At 42.1% G+C, this 18,103-nt stretch overlaps 1 protein-coding gene across 4 annotated transcripts; it reads left to right on the top strand.

Annotated features, from left to right (window-relative positions):
• Window positions 1-359: 359 nt before the first annotated feature.
• LOC133359153 (zinc finger protein ZFP2-like) lies at window positions 360-17,472 on the top strand. Of its 4 annotated transcripts, XM_061577556.1 has the most exons (4): window positions 398-415; window positions 5,582-5,625; window positions 7,889-7,978; window positions 12,393-17,472. In XM_061577556.1, exon 4 carries the CDS (start codon window positions 12,434-12,436, stop codon window positions 14,048-14,050), a length of 1,617 nt encoding a protein of 538 aa, XP_061433540.1. In that variant the 5' UTR covers window positions 398-415; window positions 5,582-5,625; window positions 7,889-7,978; window positions 12,393-12,433; the 3' UTR covers window positions 14,051-17,472. The 4 variants fall into 4 exon arrangements, with proteins under 4 accessions (XP_061433538.1, XP_061433537.1, XP_061433540.1 ...); XM_061577553.1 differs by lacking the exon at window positions 5,582-5,625 and having other exon boundaries at window positions 372-415; XM_061577554.1 differs by lacking the exons at window positions 5,582-5,625; window positions 7,889-7,978 and having other exon boundaries at window positions 360-415.
• The last annotated feature ends 631 nt before the right edge of the window (window positions 17,473-18,103 follow it).

Raw genomic sequence — 18,103 nt, 5'->3', positions numbered from 1 at the left:
CTCACCTTACCATATTAATAAAAAGTGTACCTTTCCGGGCCCTTCCCCCCTCAACCATTATATTTACGGAGTGGTAGCTCTTGTAATCTCTCATTTACTTGATACAGCTGTCATGGCTGTGACGGTTCCACCTGAAGACGGATGCTTGTGTTGCCTCCGAAACGACGTGATTTTTTATTTTTATTTTATTTTACTTTTATAAATTTAAATTTCAATTTTTTACCTACGTCACTTTACCGAAAAAACCTAAGAATATGAATCCTTGCAGTCACGAAAGCTTCAAATCTAAAATTAACATAATTTATTCAGTGGGAGGGGGTAAACTCGCTAGTGACGTCATGTCATCTCCACCGCGCCGTTTATCGTGACGTCACGAAATCCCCGAAAGCTGCTCGCCACTCAACTGAGATCCGAGGTGAGAAGTTCACATCGTGATGGTGGTGGTCGTGGTTTTTGGTGGTGGTTTTTGTTTATTTAGGTGCAGTATCGCTTCTTCTATTGTTCTCCTCGGGATATCAATTGAGTGTAGCAGCGAGAATGGAATCGATGTCCAGGTTGAACGTTACAGAGTGCGGCCTAGCCATGCTGGGCTTGCCTCCTGCCATCGCCTGATTGTATTTGCTTTAAGTTTTGTTAATTTTTATTTGTCCTCACCTGGCTGACTACTTTAATACCATTTTTTTTTTATATTTCTCATATTTTGAGCTATATATATCTTTCAGAAGCGACCTGCCCACAACGAAGTGGCTTGTGTGGAAATTTACAGCAGCCAAATGCTCTAAATGCGACCACGCAGAAAGAGAGACACGCAAACTCCAAATAAACACGCGTCAGCGTCGGGATCCAACCCACGACCTCCTGTATACCGGGCGATGTCGTGAAAATCTCGCCAGCGTGGTGCACACTCGAGTGCTTTATCACACTGAGTCTCTTTACTTCAGTTCAGAAGCGTCCTGCCGAGTTGGTTTGGCAGTCGGGGGGAGGGGCGATGCTTATTCGCGTATTCCCGGTTTGAGTAAACTGGAGGCCTTTATTTCTAGATTTGAAGCTTTCGTGACTGCAAGGAATCATATTCTTAGGTTTTTTCGGTAAGGTCACGTAGGTAAAACATCAAAATTAATGAAAATAAAACAAAAATCACGACGTGTGTTGCCTCCGAAACGTCGTGATTTTTGTTTTATTTTATTTTCATTAATTTTGATGTTTTACCTACGTGACTTTACCGAAAAAACCTAAGAATATGGAGGCCTTTGTTCAGCATTGCAATATTTGGACGATACCAGTCCAGAAGTTTACTTCCCGAGTGAAGTCCAATTAACTAAGAAGCTTATTTTCAAGGGCGACTGAGCCGACATTATAAATGATTTACCGTAATAATAATTAAGCTCACTCACTGGCCCACTCACTAATCCATCCACTCACTCATCTACTCATCCACCCTCTCTTCTCTCTCTTGTTCGTCCACCCACCCACTCTATAACTAACTCATCCATCGACTTTCCCACTCATCCATCCACTCTCCCACTCACTCATCCATCCACTCTACCATTTGCCCACACAAGCACACTCACCAACTCCCACTCGCCCACACTCACTCACAATCAGAAGTTCATTTCACGAGTAACACCCATTGAGCTTAGACGCAATTTCTTAAGGGCGACTTGGCGGGCAGACATCAACGCATTCCAAAATTACAGGTTTACAAAACAATCTTAATAGCAATTCTGTTGTAAAATTACATTCTCACTCAAACTTTAGTGACTTAAAAAATAGAGTCAGTTTAAATGAGGTTATAGATGGCAGAATTGAGATGCCAAAAGACGATACGTCGTTCCAAAAACCTTTGGGCAGTGAAATCTGGGAAACTGTTAACAATCAGTCATACAGGAACCCCTCGACTCGCAGAGACCCACAGACCCGCACAGAGACCCAAGGATCCGCAGAGACCCCCAGACTCGCACACAGACCCACAGATTCACATAGACAATCGGATGCACATCGTATATTTTTCGGATTGTCCAATGGATTAATAACAAGTAAAATAAAGAGCAAATCTACGGAAATAATAGCCTTGTAAATAGAAATATCATGTGATTGATACAGACTTGATGTTTGTGGTAAAATACCACAAGCATGTGTGGTTAATGCAGACTTAATTCTGCCTTGCAATCGGTATCTGTTTGCAAATTGGACTATGTATATTTTTGGGTCTTACGGCAAAGTCACATAGATAGGTTCAAAGAAAATAAAAAAAAACTACAACGTTTCGATGGCAACACAAGCGATCGAAACGACGTTTTTTTTTGTTATCTACTTTACCGAAAGACCCAAAGAATATGAATTCCTGCAGTCAAGAAAACTTTTTAAGTCAAGATTTGAACTATGTACTTTATTCATTTCTACTTATTTGTCGTGAATTGATTCCCTTTAATCTATTTTGCACTCTTGTCGTTTTTTGTATGTTAGTTGAACTTCTTTAACACCGTACGTAGCCAACCATGTTTGATTTTGTATCTTTCTGACCCGCCGCAACTGGACATCTGTGACAATCCTCCAGAAGACAGATTCTGATTTTAAAGATTCTGATCTTAACACCTGTCTTATTGCCGAAAATGTTCTTCTTTCATCAAAATAGTTGTATCATCATACATTTCAACCATGACGCCAGTACACAATGGCCTACTCATGAAAAATAACGTGAGAAAAAAGCATATGGTGCATGTTGGTGTGTATAATATGCCTGCAATATTAATACTATTATAATTAACATACTGCATTTCAATCTTGATTTGAAGCTTTCATGACTGCAGGAATTACTCTTTGGTTATTTTGGTAAAGTCACGTATGAAAAAATATAGATTACGACGTTTCGATTGCAACACAAGCAACCGTCATCAGGTAAGAACTGTATGCAAATGCAAGCTTGGAGAGAGACACATACACAGCGATAGAGACAAACACAGACACGGAGAGAGACACATACAGTGAGGGAAAAAAGTATTTGATGCCCTGCTGATTTCGTACATTTTCCCACTGACAAAGAAATGATCAGTCTATAATTTTAATGGTAGGTTTATTTGAACAATGAGAGACAGAATAACAAAAAAATGCAGAAAAACGCATGTCAAAAATATTATAAATTGATTTGCATTTTAATGTGGGAAATAAGTATTTGACCCCCTCTCAATCAGAAAGATTTCTGGCTCCAAGGTGTCTTTTATACAGGTAACAAGCTGAGATTAGGAGCACACTCTTAAAGGGAGTGCTCCTAATCTCAGCTTGTTACCTGTATAAAAGACCCCTGTTCACAGAAGCAATCAATCAATCAGATTCCAAACTCTCCACCATGGCCAAGACCAAAGAGCTCTCCAAGGATGTCAGGGACAAGATTGTAGACCTACACGAGGCTGGAATAGGCTACAAGACCATCGCCAAGCAGCTTGGCGATAAGGTGATAACAGTTGGTGCGATTATTTGCAAATGGAAGAAACACAAAATAACTGTCAATCTCCCTCGGCCTGGGGCTCCATGCAAGATCTCACCTCGTGGAGTTGCAATGATCATGAGAACGGTGAGGAATCAGCCCAGAACTACACGGGAGGATCTTGTCAATGATCTCAAGGCAGCTGGGACCATAGTCACCAAGAAAACAGTTGGTAACGCACTACGCCGTGAAGGACTTAAATCCTGCAGCGCCCGCAAGGTACCCCTGCTCAAGAAAGCACATATACATGCCCGTCTGAAGTTTGCCAATGAACATCTGAATGATTCATAGGACAACTGGGTGAAAGTGTTGTGGTCAGATGAGACCAAAATGGAGCTCTTTGGCATCAACTCAACTCACCGTGTTTGGAGGAGGAGGAATGCTGCCTATGACCCCAAGAACACCATCCCCACCGTCAAACATGGAGGTGGAAACATTATGCTTTGGGGGTGTTTTTCTGCTAAGGGGACAGGACAACTTCACTGCATCAAAGGGACGATGGACGGGGCCATATACCGTCAAATCTTGGGTGAGAACCTCCTTCCCTCAGCCAGCGCATTGAAAATGGGTCGTGGATGGGTATTCCAGCATGACAATGACCCAAAACACACGGCCAAGGCAACAAAGGAGTGGCTCAAGAAGAAGCACATTAAGGTCCTGGAGTGGCCTAGCCAGTCTCCAGACCTTAATCCCATAGAAAATCTGTGGAGGGAGCTGAAGGTTCGAGTTGCCAAACGTCAGCCTCGAAACCTTAATGACTTGGAGAAGATCTGCAAAGAGGAGTGGGACAAAATGCCTCCAGAGATGTGTGCAAACCTGGTGGCCAACTACAAGAATCATCTGACCTCTGTGATTGCCAACAAGGGTTTTGCCACCAAGTACTAAGTCATGTTTTGCAGAGGGGTCAAATACTTATTTCCCTCATTAAAATGCAAATCAATTTCTAACATTTTTGACATGCGTTTTTCTGCATTTTTGTATGATTGTCTCTCATTGTTCAAATAAACCTACCATTAAAATTATAGACTGATCATTTCTTTGTCAGTGGGCAAACGTACAAAATCAGCAGGGGATCAAATACTTTTTTCCCTCACTGTACACAGAGAGAGAGACAAAGAGAGAGAGAGAGACGCACACAGAGAGAGACGCACACAGAGAGACACACACACAGAGAGGGAGAGACACATATAGGAGAGACACGTAGAAAGACACATGCAGAGAGAGGCATACAGAGAAACAACGCCTGTGACGAGGTATTATATAGATCCCAGAGGGGGAGGGATGGGGGGGGTCAGTAACAGGAGAAGTCTGCGGCATGGGGGAGAGAGAGGGGGGGTTGGGGCAGAGAAATTAGCATGTCAATGAGAGGTAAGGGGGGATGGGATCTGCAGCAGGGGGCATGTAGAGCCAAGGGGGAACTTGATCTGCGGCAGGGGGAGAGAAATTAGAAGTTTGAGAAATCAAACCTAGCAAACTTAGAAATGTAATGCAATGCAACACAGAGAGTCGGCTAACACAACAGTTAACACTTTACCCAGTTGATGACGTTCTTCCAAAGATTGCTAAATCTGAAGTTAAGTATGAGTTGTGTGGAAATCCTCCCCGTAGAGGTGGTTCAATCTTGATTTGAAGCTTTCGTGTCTGCAGAAATTACTCTTTGGTTATTTTGGTAAAGTCACGTAGAAAGAAAAAATTAAATAAATAATAGATTACGACGTTTTGATTGCAACACAAGAAACCGTCATCAGGTGAGAACTGTATGTAAATGCAAGCTCGGAGAGAGACACATACACAGAGAGATAAACACAGACACGCAGAGAGATACATACACAGAGAGAGAGAGAAAAACAGAGACACATTGAGGAGATACACATAGACACAAGCAGAGAGAGACACAAAGAAACAACGCCTCTGTAACGAGGTATTATATAGATCCCTTGTATGAAAAATATGAAATATACACATCCTCCAGGGTAAACAGCCAGAACTCAAGGGTGGATAAAGCTTAATTTACCCACTAACTCAATCACTCACTCACTGGATGACCCACTCACTCACTCCATACTCAATCAGTCACCTTCTCACCCACTCGCTCAGGTAAGCGGCGAAACTAGGTGGGCGATGAAGACCAGTTTACAGAGGTGAGTTTTAAATACAGACTTAAATATATCTAACAACTCTGTCTTACTAATCAGAGTGGCCGCTACATTTTACCAGAGTGTTGAACCCGGAATATTGTGATTGGTGACATTTGCAATGCGTGGGCAAAACCTTCTCTGAAACTGGGAGGAGGAGGCAGTTTGACGAGTAGCTTCTGCAGTCGGTGTGGGTTCCCTTGCACTCATACTGGTAGGGCTCACTTTGTGGTGAATGGCGGCTGTTGCGGTAATGTAACCTATAGCGCGCTGCGCTACGAACCAGGCAACACGAATTCGATTCTCACTCACCGCCACCAACACCAGTGACTATCTGAACCAGACTTGGGCTTCCCTAGATCGACTCGGCCTCAAATGAGTGCCTGTGTAAACATGGCCACTGGGGAAACAAAAGCAGTCTGGTGTGGTGCTGGCCATACACCCACTCCTGAACTTATTGTTAAGGCTATATTGGGGGTCTTTGTTGCGGGTAACTGTGTATGTGTGTGCGCATTGGAATATTCTCGTGTGTTAATGTATTTTATTTGACTGCGAGTGTAAGTTAACACTTAACCTTGTTTTTTTATTTGCATTTTTAGCCTTTTCGTATTACTGGTTTTGTTGATCGTGTTTTGGGAGTTTGTTAACGTGCTGGGTAGCTAACACACGGGTTTCTGTATTTTAATGTGTGTTTGTGGAAATGTATTTGTTGCTTTTGCTATGCCTTAAATATTCCAAGAAGTAACCACAATGTCAGTGGTTGGCTGGTGCACCATTTGGTGACAAAGTGTGAACCCAGAATATTGTGATTGGTGACATTTGTACAGCTTGGGCAACCCAGAGTCTAAGAGCAGTTTTAGTGCTGGGCATAATGGACTTCCAAAGGAAGGTGCTGAGGGAGGGTGGTGATATTACACAGGTTGCAATACAGAACATTATCACAACAACATGGACTAAACGATGATCTTTGCTTGTTTGGACAAATATCTAACGTTCGACCACTGATTGCCAGATAATGAATTCTCAGTTTAACACGTAGGTTTCACGACCAATATCATCCATAATAGAGTTTTTTGGGTTAGATCGCGTAAATATATAAATGTGTCGATTTAAAGCTTTCGTGACTGCAGGGATTCTTCTTGGTTATTTCGGTAAAGTCACGTAAAAGGGAAGTAATAAAATAATAAAATTAAAACATAATAAAATAATTCTCACGACGTTTCGGCCACAACGCAAGCAGCCGTCCTCAGGTGGAGAACAGGTCCGTCAAGTAGACAGAGTCTGACTCTGTCTACTTGACGGACCCGTTCTGTTCTCCACCTGAGGATGGCTGCTTGTGTTGTGGCCGAAACGTCGTGAGAATTATTTTATTTTGTTTTATTTTTATTATTTTATTACTTCCCTTCTACGTGACTTTACCGAAAGAACCAAGAAGATATAAATGTGTCGTTAAAACCTGCCACCACCCGACACAGCCACTTAGTAAGGGTTGTCACGTAAACAGAACATGCCAATTCGCCACTAGTACAGCACACTGATGTGTTAGAGAGCCAAGCCACAACATTTACAAACTGAGTACGACTTTTCGCCAGTAATTACAACTAGCTTCATCAGGTGACAGCCAGATTTGTGGAGAAGTCTTACTGTTTCGTTCCTTATATAGATGCGTAGATGTGTTGACCACCCTTCTGCGCTCCAAATCAGATACTAGTTTGGTTTTGGGCGTGAGCAGAAATTGAACTCGGGTCGCTGGGTTAATAGCGCAGCATGCTAACTAAGGCACGACCACTCTCCACTTACGCACAGACATCGTCATCATTGTATGTAGAGTATTTATTCATTATTTATAATCCTATTTAATGTCTTGGAGTGTTTTTTTCTGTAGACTTTCTACTTGTTCATTTCAATTGTTTTTTTTAGTTTAGTTGGCATGCAGTACAGTACTTATTTCAATTGTGATGCCTATTTTTGCTTACCGTTTACCAAACCCCATTGTTTAGGTAAGGCTTAAGTATTGAATATCGCCGTTTTGGCTTTCTCGGCACATTCCAAGAACGTAACCCCCACGATATTCAAAGGTCTCCTGTATTTTCTGTTCATATGCTACAGCACAGATATCGATTTTTTTTATCAGAAACTAGATCTCTACTTTCTTGATGTAATCAAGGCCTAAGTACCATGAAGAGGCTTAGGCTTTTTGTTGTTCCTTGTTTTCGATATCCCTGCCCCTCTGCTCACATTCGTTAAGGATTTTTATGATTTTGGACAGGCCCGGCAAATGCTGCGTGACAAGGATTTGGAGCCGTTTCCTGTTCACGTTGGCGTGTGACAGGAATTCTCTCTGGCCACATACATTACAGTAAGTCCCTGGGTAGCGGAAGACCCGACTTACGGAAATCCAACCTTACGGAAATGCTCCCATAAATCATGTAAAAAAAATCAGCATGCAGAAATGTTTGTCTTAGTTCAGCACGGTGAGGTTGTGGATGAATACCGCGGAGCGAGGCATAAGGCAGGCAGCATCTTCCCCAAGGCAGTTGTGTATAGCCGCTCTGCACTCAGTCATGCTGTTACATTGTTACCGTAATTATCCTGTACCCGCCAAATTGTCTGGTAACTTTCAGTGTAATATCACCCTTGATTGCATTGCAATAATGACTGGAAAAGAGGGTAAATGGAATTGTTTTGTATCGTTACCGAATTGTTTTTCTTTTGTAGCATTACTTAATTTGGGTTTTCTGTGCTTAGAACTATCTTGTTTTTTCCATGTTTCTCTTTATCGTTTTCATTTGAAGTTTATTTCATAAGTTAGGTTATGTGCTTTATTTAACACAATTACACTTCGATTGCTTATGGTCTCAGCCAACAGCGATCGGAGAGGTCTAGACCTAGCCTATTGCCCGGTAAACGAATATTCGGAAGTGACTGTTTTCTGTTAACAATTATTATAATGTCTCATAGTGTTCATAAATAATTGGATAAGTATATTTTCCAATAGTTTCATTTTGGGTAGTGTTAGGGTAGATATTCTATGAAATGAAAGAATCATAGGAAGTGCAGAACGTATGTACAGCAATGAGATACAGGTTGCGGTAGAAAACGGACTATAGCGTGATACAGTACTGTAAGAAAACGAACGAGTAATTGGGTAGGGGCGGCACAACTATTTCCGGCTATGGGATTTCGTCTTGATTTTGGGGGGAAATTGTTCAGTTTCCGACATGGAAAATTCGGGTTATGTATCGTTTCCGGGAACCTAACCCTTCCATAACCAAGTGACTGTATCTTCAATAGTTACATAGTTTTGAGAACCTCACAATGGCCCTACAAAAATGCATTTGGTACAGTTGCAATAAGAGACTAATCGATGGCTGGTTATTGTTAAGGGATCGTTTCCTGCTGGTCAACCATGTTACGTATGCTGATGATCTGGTAATGACTACTCACTGCGATGGAGTAAGGGACTCTTGTTTTGTACCTGGAGAATCTAATCGTGAGGAGGAGCCTTACATTTGTTCCAAAATAATAAAGCACCTGCCTGGGTATTTCATGTAATCCCAACATTCCACCTGCTCCCCTCTTAATGAGTAATCAGGCAGTTCTACAGGTGGTGGAGGAGCTCCCATACTTGGTTAATGTGTTCACAACCAGCTCTGGTTTGGCAGCTAAAGTCTCAATTCAAATTAGTCGAGCAGCATTCTTTAAATGGACTGTCTAACATGGTGAGGAAGCTGCCTGGATCGTTTCTCCATACAAATCACTGAATCTTCTTGCCCACAGCTATGACCCCTTTCTTTGTGGATGTGAAATATGGACTCCTTTAAAGAACCATCTGTGCTGGCTTATACAATTAAGGCTGGCCTGCCTATGATTCATCCTTTATTGAGCCTTCCTTTATGGTATTCGAAGCTTACATATCCCTGACATATCCGTACAGAATATAATCAGTGAGCCTCTTTGGCAGGCGAGGCTGCATTCGTTGGTCATGAATCCCGCATGCTCAGAAACTACATGCTCAAGCAGCGTAAGTTAGTTCAGATATGAGGGACTAAACGGGTATGGCATGGGCTAGAGAAGCGATTGGAAGATGTGGACGTGATCGAACTTGCCGATGACTGGTACCAGGAGTGTGAATATTGGCCTCTGTGGAGGAGGCCCGTGAAGGATGCTGCAGGGTAGTTGGAGGCATTCGTCCAGCAATAATAAGGTCAGATGAGTGACACATCAATGGGTGGAGCAGCTGGGTGGCTAAAATGCAGTAAGTTGGCACAGTGGGTAGCACAGGTGGTGCATCTGCCAGTCATATCAGTCATCCCTTGATACCTGGATCATTCCCATGACAGACTGGCAAGTTCTCCACACTTATGTAGTGCGTGTCTGACAAGGCACACACTGAGATTGGAGGTATCACAATATATTACCATTAACGGAGTTATAAATGACAACATACTCTGGCTATTCTAGGCCCCAACAAGGGAGAGGGTCCCTACCCCATTGAGTCCCTACTACCGTCGGTCTCCCGCTTCCCCCGACGTGACCACACACCGCCAGTTCTCCCACTCGACTGCCCGATGGCTCCGCCTTTTCCCTGACCCTTTTTCGGGCGTGGCCCCACTCGGCCTCTTGCCACGCCACTTCCTCTGACTCTTCCGACGGAACCCGAGTCAGCGTGACAGGGCCCTTCGAGCCCCCATCGACAGGTAAGTGAAGGTAAGGTATGTGCGCCTCCCCATAGCAGTCATGCAGTATTGGGCTTTTACGCCGTAGAGACGCCATTTACGTCTCTAGATTTACATGGCCTCAATTAGCACATCATGGCATGACCATTGTGATGATGTTACTACCAATTAGTGGTGAATGGTGCCTATTTTCTTTATATAATCTGTTCATGATCCATGTGAAACATCTGTATGTAAGAATGAAATCTACATGGGAAGTGGAGGCACATTTGTTCGTCCACTGCATTATGGAGCCAACATTCAAAGTTGTATTATTGCTGACAGCAGACATGATTGGCAAGTGATAGCTTAACTTATTGTAGGCCTCTGCTGGGTTGATTGTTCCTAGGTTAAGTACTTGGTGAAGAGTATAAGCATCTGTACTGAGCAGATGAAGGCAGCCAGAGGCATGGTTCTAGCAACAACACCAGATTCTTCACCGTTCCAGTGCGTGAGAATGTAAAGTTTTTATTTGCTGGAAAGTATATTGACCATACTCTTTGGTTCTTTCGGTAAAGTCACGTAGAAAGAAAATGTAATAAATAATAGAATACACGTTTCAATTGCAACACAAGCAACCGTCATCAGGTATGAATGAATGAGAAAACTAACCTAGTAAACTTAGAAATGTAATGCAATGCAACACAGAGAGTCGGCTAACACAACAGTTAACACTTTACCCGGTTGATTACATTCTTCCAAAGATTGCTAAATTTGAGAGAGTAATTCCTGCAGTCAAGAAAGCTTCAAATCAAGTTTGAACTACCTCTACGGGGAGGATTTCCTCTCAACTCATACTGAACTTCAAATTTAGCAATCTTTGGAAGAACGTAATCAACCAGGTAAAGTGTTAACTGTTATGTTAGCCGACTCTCTGTGTTGCATTGCATTACATTTCTAAGTTTACTAGGTATTTTTTTTCATTCATTCATACGTGATGACGATTGCTTGTGTTGCAATCAAAACGTATTCTATTATTTATTTTATTTTATTTCTACGTGACTTTACCGAAAGAACCAAAGAGTAATTCCTACAGTCACGAAAGCTTCAAATGAAGTTTATATTGACCATATTATACACCTAGGTTTAATCAAAGCAATGGGGTTTTTCTATTACATGTGTAAAGAAGCTCGGTGGAGACATTCACTTTCAGGGGAGTAGAGCTTTATTTATCCGAACGTATATACAGTCCAAGTGTAACGACTGCCACACTTGTAATTGCTCTGGCTATCTTCAGCCCCGATGGTTTCCACCAAGTTGATACCTAAACAGTCAACCCCGGTGGTTTCCACGGTCGGCCCCAATGTCGTCCATCTCTGGTCGTCAATTAGTCTCCGAGTAAGCGCCCCGACAACGTGCCTCGCTCCCACTTATATACTCGCTCGGCCCTGCGCCCCTCCCCCCACTTTACTTTAACTTGCTTGTCCTTAATTGAATAATGCTTACAGTGCCTTCCGGTCATCAGTTTACAATCAGTACAATGCACGCCTTCTAGAACCTTCTCTTGTACAGTCCCCGACACATGCAACGTTTCATAAGCATGGAAAACACAGCACATAAGGCTCAAATTACATCTGTCCATCCGAGCATTCAAGCAAATCTGAGCCTGGCTTCGGACTTCCAAGTTGCGATTGAACATCAATTTGTCCATTTTATAATATTTCTGCCCAATGCGAATAGTTTTATTTTTAACACCATTTGCTTTTTTTACGAGATTTTTGCAATAGTTAACATTTATTCAGTAGCCAGATACAACCGAAATTCTGTACGTAGAGTTATGGGTTATAATTGATATTAAATATACTAGGGCCTCCAGGCATTATACTGACCACTTACCTGCTATGCCAGGCCAAGAGGTGATCGTCAATAGGAGTAAGTGTCTTAAAACAGCCTGTGTGATGAATTGGGGGTGATTTTTATTTATTTATCGGTAATGTTTGAGTGTTTTTGTATATGTAATCTGTGAATATCACGTGTGACTGTATATATGTATATACATTTATATGTCTCTATGCTGACATACATTGCGTGGATATTACTGTTTTCTGTTTTCAGCTGCCAGTTCCTCTGCCACTTTGCTGTACATAATTGGTCAGATGGATCGAAGACAATCAGCAGGAGAGAAATCATTCAAGTGCACTGTGTGTGGGAAGGCGTTTGCACATTCATCAAGTCTTCAGGTCCACCAGAGAACACACACGGGAGAGAAACCCTTCAAGTGCACTGTGTGTGGGAAGGCATTTGCAATGTCATCACATCTTAAAAGACACCAGAGAATACACACAGGAGAAACACCCTTCAAGTGCACTATGTGTGAGAAGGCCTTTGCACAGTCATCACATCTTAAAACACACCAGAGAATACACACAGGAGAAACACCCTTCAAGTGCACTGTGTGTGGGAAGGCATTTGCACATTCATCACTTCTTAAAAGACACCAGAGAATACACACAGGAGAAACACCCTTCAAGTGCACTGTGTGTGGGATGGCATTTGCAATGTCATCACATCTTAAAACACACCAGAGAATACACACAGGAGAAACACCCTTCAAGTGCAGTGTGTGTGGGAAGGCGTTTGCACATTCATCACATCTAAAAAGACACCAGAGAATACACACAGGAGAAACACCCTTCAAGTGCACTGTGTGTGGGAAGGCCTTTGCACAGTCATCAAATATGAAAACACACCAGAGAATACACACATTAGAAACAGCCTTCAAGTGCACTGTGTGTGGGAAGGCCTTTGGACAGTCATCACTTCTTAAAAGACACCAGAGAATACACACAGGAGAAACACCCTTCAAGTGCACTGTGTGTGGGAAGGCGTTTGCACATTCATCACGTCTTAAAAGACACCAGAGAAAACACACGGGAGAAAAACCCTTCAAGTGTACTTTGTGTGGCAAGGCATTTGCACAGTCATCACATCTTAAAATACACCAGATAAGTCACACAGGAGAGACACCCTTCAAGTGCACTGTGTGTGGGAAGGCGTTTGCAGATTCATCAATTCTTCAGGGCCACCAGAGAACACACACGGGAGAGAAACCCTTCAAATGCACTATGTGTGGGAAGGCATTTGCACAGGTAGGAAATCTTAAAAGACACCAGAGAACACACACAGGAGAGAAACCATTCAAGTGCACTGTGTGTGAGAAGGAATTTTCACGGTCATCATATCTTAAAGAACACCAGCGAACACACACAGGAGACAAACCCTTAAAATGCACTGTGTATGGGAAGACATTTAGACAGTTAGGTGATCGAAATGAGCATCAAAACATTCATCAGGAAATTAATCTGAAATCGGCTTGTGGAAGTCAAAGTGCTGCAATGAGTCCATCCCTCATGAAACAAGAACCAGAAAAACATTTGAGATTTGAATCGTGGCCAGGAGTGAAGGCGAAATGTCAAGAAGTGAAAATGAAATTTGAATCAGTGAAGGTGAAGAGCGAAGAAGTGATGGTAAAGAGTGAAGTGATGGCAAAGAGTGAAGTGATGGCAAAGAGTGAAGTGATAGTGAAATGTGAGGATGAAGATTCAACTCCAAAATCTGACCTTCACGTCGATGGAAGCAGCGTGAAGCTGGAGGAGACTGTGGACTTTGAGGTAGAGCAAGGCAACTCCCAGCAATTTGTGGATGTGGAGGTGTGGGTGGATTTTTTAGGCAATGCTGAGTCAAATGGAGATCAAGTAGATGTGTATCATTGAGCTAAGGATAAAAAAAGTTCCATTTCATTCACAGGCCTTTCCCATAATAGAGTTTTTTTGGGTTAGATTACATAAATATATGAATTTGTCGTTAAAACCCGCCACTACCCGACACAGCCAACTAGTAAGGGTTGTCACGTAAACAGAACATTCCAATTCGTCACTCGTACAGCACACCGGTGTGTTGGAGAGCCAAGCCACAACATTTACAATCTGATTACGACGCTTCAGTACAACTAGCTTCATCAGGCGACAGCCAGATGTGTGCCTTTCCCATTACAAGGGTTTAACCTCCAAGTAGTCAATAGAGACAGCATGAAGCTGGCGGAGGCTGTGGACTGAAAGTGAAATGAAACCCAGCAGTTTGTGGAGGTGGACTTTTTGGAGGATACAGATTAGGAGCGGTCAGCATGTGTGGACTTGGAGGTTGGATAGATCTGTAAGCAGGAGCGGGAGACAAATAAGTATAACCAGTAAAAACAAAGTTTTTCACTATAAATCCTTTATATGCGTGGCGGTTAGAGTCCTCTCGTCCTCTGGCTTGAGATGGCTGCCACCTATGGGTCAGATGATTGCATTTCACCATTAAGCAATTGGTAATTAAATATAATATTTTTGTCCTAAAAAGTATAAAATTTTGGGGAAAAAATTTCACGAACATTAATTGTCACGCACAACGAGTCTGTGTGGAAAATGTCAGCTCGATTGGATCACGGGAAGTGGGTTAAAAAACGACCGAAAGATTTGCACGGTCCTAAGCAAGCAAGCAAACTTAATATAAAGGATTTAATAGAGGATTTAATAAACCCGTAAAAACAAAGTTTTTCACTCTAAATCCTTTATATGCGTGGCGGCGAGAGTCCTCTCGTCCTCTGGCTTGAGATGGCTGCCACCTATGGGTCAGATGATTGTCTGCAGTGTTAAACAATTGGTAATTAAATGTTTAATTTGTTTTCTCTAAACAGTGTAAAATTTTGGAAAAAAATTTTCACGAACATTAATTGTCTCGCACAACGAGTCTGTGTGTAAAATGTCAGCTCGATTGGATCACGGGAAGTGGGTTAAAAAACGACCGAAAGATTTGCACGGTCCTAAGCAAGCAAGCAAACTTAATATAAAGGATTTAATAGAGGATTTAATAAACCCGTAAAAACAAAGTTTTTCACTCTAAATCCTTTATATGCGTGGCGGCGAGAGTCCTCTCGTCCTCTGGCTTGAGATGGCTGCCACCTATGGGTCAGATGATTGTCTGCAGTATTAAACAATTGGTAATTAAATGTTTAATTTGTTTTCTCTAAACAGTGTAAAATTTTGGAAAAAAATTTTCACGAACATTAATTGTCTCGCACAACGAGTCTGTGTGCAAAATGTCAGCTCGATTGGATCACGGGAAGTGGGTTAAAAAACGACCGAATTGTTTGCACGGTCGTAAGCACGCAAGCAAGCACGCAAGCAAGCAAGCGAACTTAATATAAAGGATTTAAAAATATATTCGCCTGTGGAGGACGCGGGGATCGATCTCGCGACCTTTGGCATGGGAAGCGAGGGCGCTACCAACTGCGCTACTCCGCCAGGGCCTATGGAGGTGTCACGCTCTGGGCTCCTACACTGTGACGTTCAGCCAAAGCCATGAATGAGTTCTATTTGAATAAATGTAAAAAAAAATATTCGCCTGTGGAGGACGCGGGGATCGATCCCGCGACCTTTGGCATGGGAAGCGAGGGTGCTACCAACTGCGCTACTCCGCCACGGCCTGTGGAGGTGTCACGCCCTGGGCTCCTACACTGTGACGTTCAGCCAAAGCCATGAATGAGTTCTATTTGAATAAATGTAAAATAATTTTTTTGCCTAAAAAGTGTAACATTTTGGAAAAAAAATTTCACGAACATTAATTGTCTCGCACAACGAGTCTGTGTGCAAAATGTCAGCTCGATTGGATCACGGGAAGTGGGTTAAAAAACGACCGAAAGATTTGCACGGTCCTAAGCAAGCAAGCGAACTTAATATAAAGGATTTAAAAAGCTCTATAGCATTCAACGTGTTATAATAATATTTGGATTAATAATTGACGCGTGCATAAATGTTGTATTTCTTTCTCACTGTACGTAGCCAATCTTGCTAATCAAAGGTGAAATGCTTCAATTAAAAGCGGCGTGTATCATATTTCATCTCAATCCTTCGACGACGAGCCCAAGTGGCAGCTTTCCCTTTGTGGTACAAGGTGACTCAGTACCGACCTACACGTGGACATGAGTCTGCCAGTAGGGTGGAGCGATGATGGATGTGGCTAATCTTTCGAATCTGGCAAATTTTGACCCTGACACCATGAATGTTGAACATCCACTGTTCGGCTGATGGTGCATATTTTTGGTCAATATTGCTGCAGTAATTATGAGGGCTGTTGGAAAGATGTGAACTGTGAACATTTTTTTAACAAATATCAACCGTGCTATCACTTGGCTTCTCTCATTCGAAGAATGCATGCAGTTTTTGGCATCCAGAGAAAAGTAAATGTGTACAGTAAATGTGATGTAATGTGATGCAGTATATTTCAATGCAATAGTTCAATGTTGGCAATGTGTCTCTTGATAATTTAGAGTTATAATTTTAACACGCATGATCTGATTTTGAGCATAACCAGCAAAAGCTCTTATCCAGCATCTATGGGGAATCGAGGGTGCCAGTTCATCAAATGTGCCGGTTATCTGAGAGGTATACTTTATGGTTCAGAAAATTTCTCAAGTATAAAAACATTTTTCAATGAAGAAATTGAGCATACATTTTGACTATGATATTCAAAATAATTAACTCTTATACAGGGTTACTCTCCAGCCATTTGTATAGCATTCTAAGTTTATAGTAGAGAAGCAGTGGTGCTGTTTAGATGACAGTGTGGTACTGTATGTACAAGTACAGTGAAACAATTAGGTTAGGCAGCCTGCAACACAATCACAATGGCGGATTGCAGATGATTGCAATTGCGACTCCATTAGTGCCACCACTCAGCAACGTCCTAAAGCATGCTGCAAGATGCCAGAATTTTTCTTGATACTTGAAGGAATATTTATATTGCCGTTTGACATATGCCTCCGGTTAATAGAGCATTCCGGATGGTAAAGTACTTGATAGAGATTTTGCTGTACATACCATTTTGTATTAAATGGTCAAAAATGGAATGTCCTAACTAGATGAACGTTTGTTTTAACAGTAACCTGTGCAGAACATTTACGTGGCTGCTGTTGTTCATGTGATACAGGGTCAAAGGTATTTTTTGTAGCCTAGGAACCATACCCCTCAACTCATTGTCTTCGAAATCACGAATATAGTATATACAAGAGAAAACACTGAAATGTAACATAAAGGAGATATTTTCTCCACGACGCTAATTATGTCTTATCTTACCTAATAAACGTAAATTTTTGACTGCCTGTCTGCATACGCATATCCTCGTAACGCTTTCAACACACAAACTGTTGGGTTTGCGTTTCAACAAAGTACACAGATACAGTGAGGGGAAAAAGTATTTGATCCCCTGCTGATTTTGTACGTTTGCCCACTGACAAAGAAATGATCAGTCTATAATTTTAATGGTAGGTTTATTTGAACAATGAGAGACAATCATACAAAAATGCAGAAAAACGCGTGTCAAAAATGTTATAAATTGATTTGCATTTTAATGACGGAAATAAGTATTTGACCCCTCTGCAAAACATGACTTAGTACTTGGTGGCAAAACCCTTGTTGGCAATCACAGAGGTCAGACGTTTATTGTAGTTGGCCACCAGATTTGCACACATCTCAGGAGGGATTTTGTCCCACTCCTCTTTGCAGATCTTCTCCAAGTCATTAAGGTTTCGAGGATGATGTTTGGCAACTCGAACCTTCAGCTCCCTCCACAGATTTTCTATGTGATTAGGGTCTGGAGACTGGCTAGGCCACTCCAGGACCTTGATGTACTTCTTCTTGAGCCACTCCTTTGTTGCCTTGGCCGTGTGTTGTGGATCGGTCATGCTGGAATACTCATCCACGACCCATTTTCAATGCCGTGGCTGA

This window comes from Lethenteron reissneri, chromosome 64, assembly GCF_015708825.2.
Source record: "Lethenteron reissneri isolate LAM-NWPU_2019-01 chromosome 64, ASM1570882v1, whole genome shotgun sequence".
NCBI lineage: Eukaryota > Metazoa > Chordata > Hyperoartia > Petromyzontiformes > Petromyzontidae > Lethenteron > Lethenteron reissneri.
Note: the sequence above shows the minus strand (reverse complement) of the source record. Positions and strands in the feature narration are given on the sequence as shown.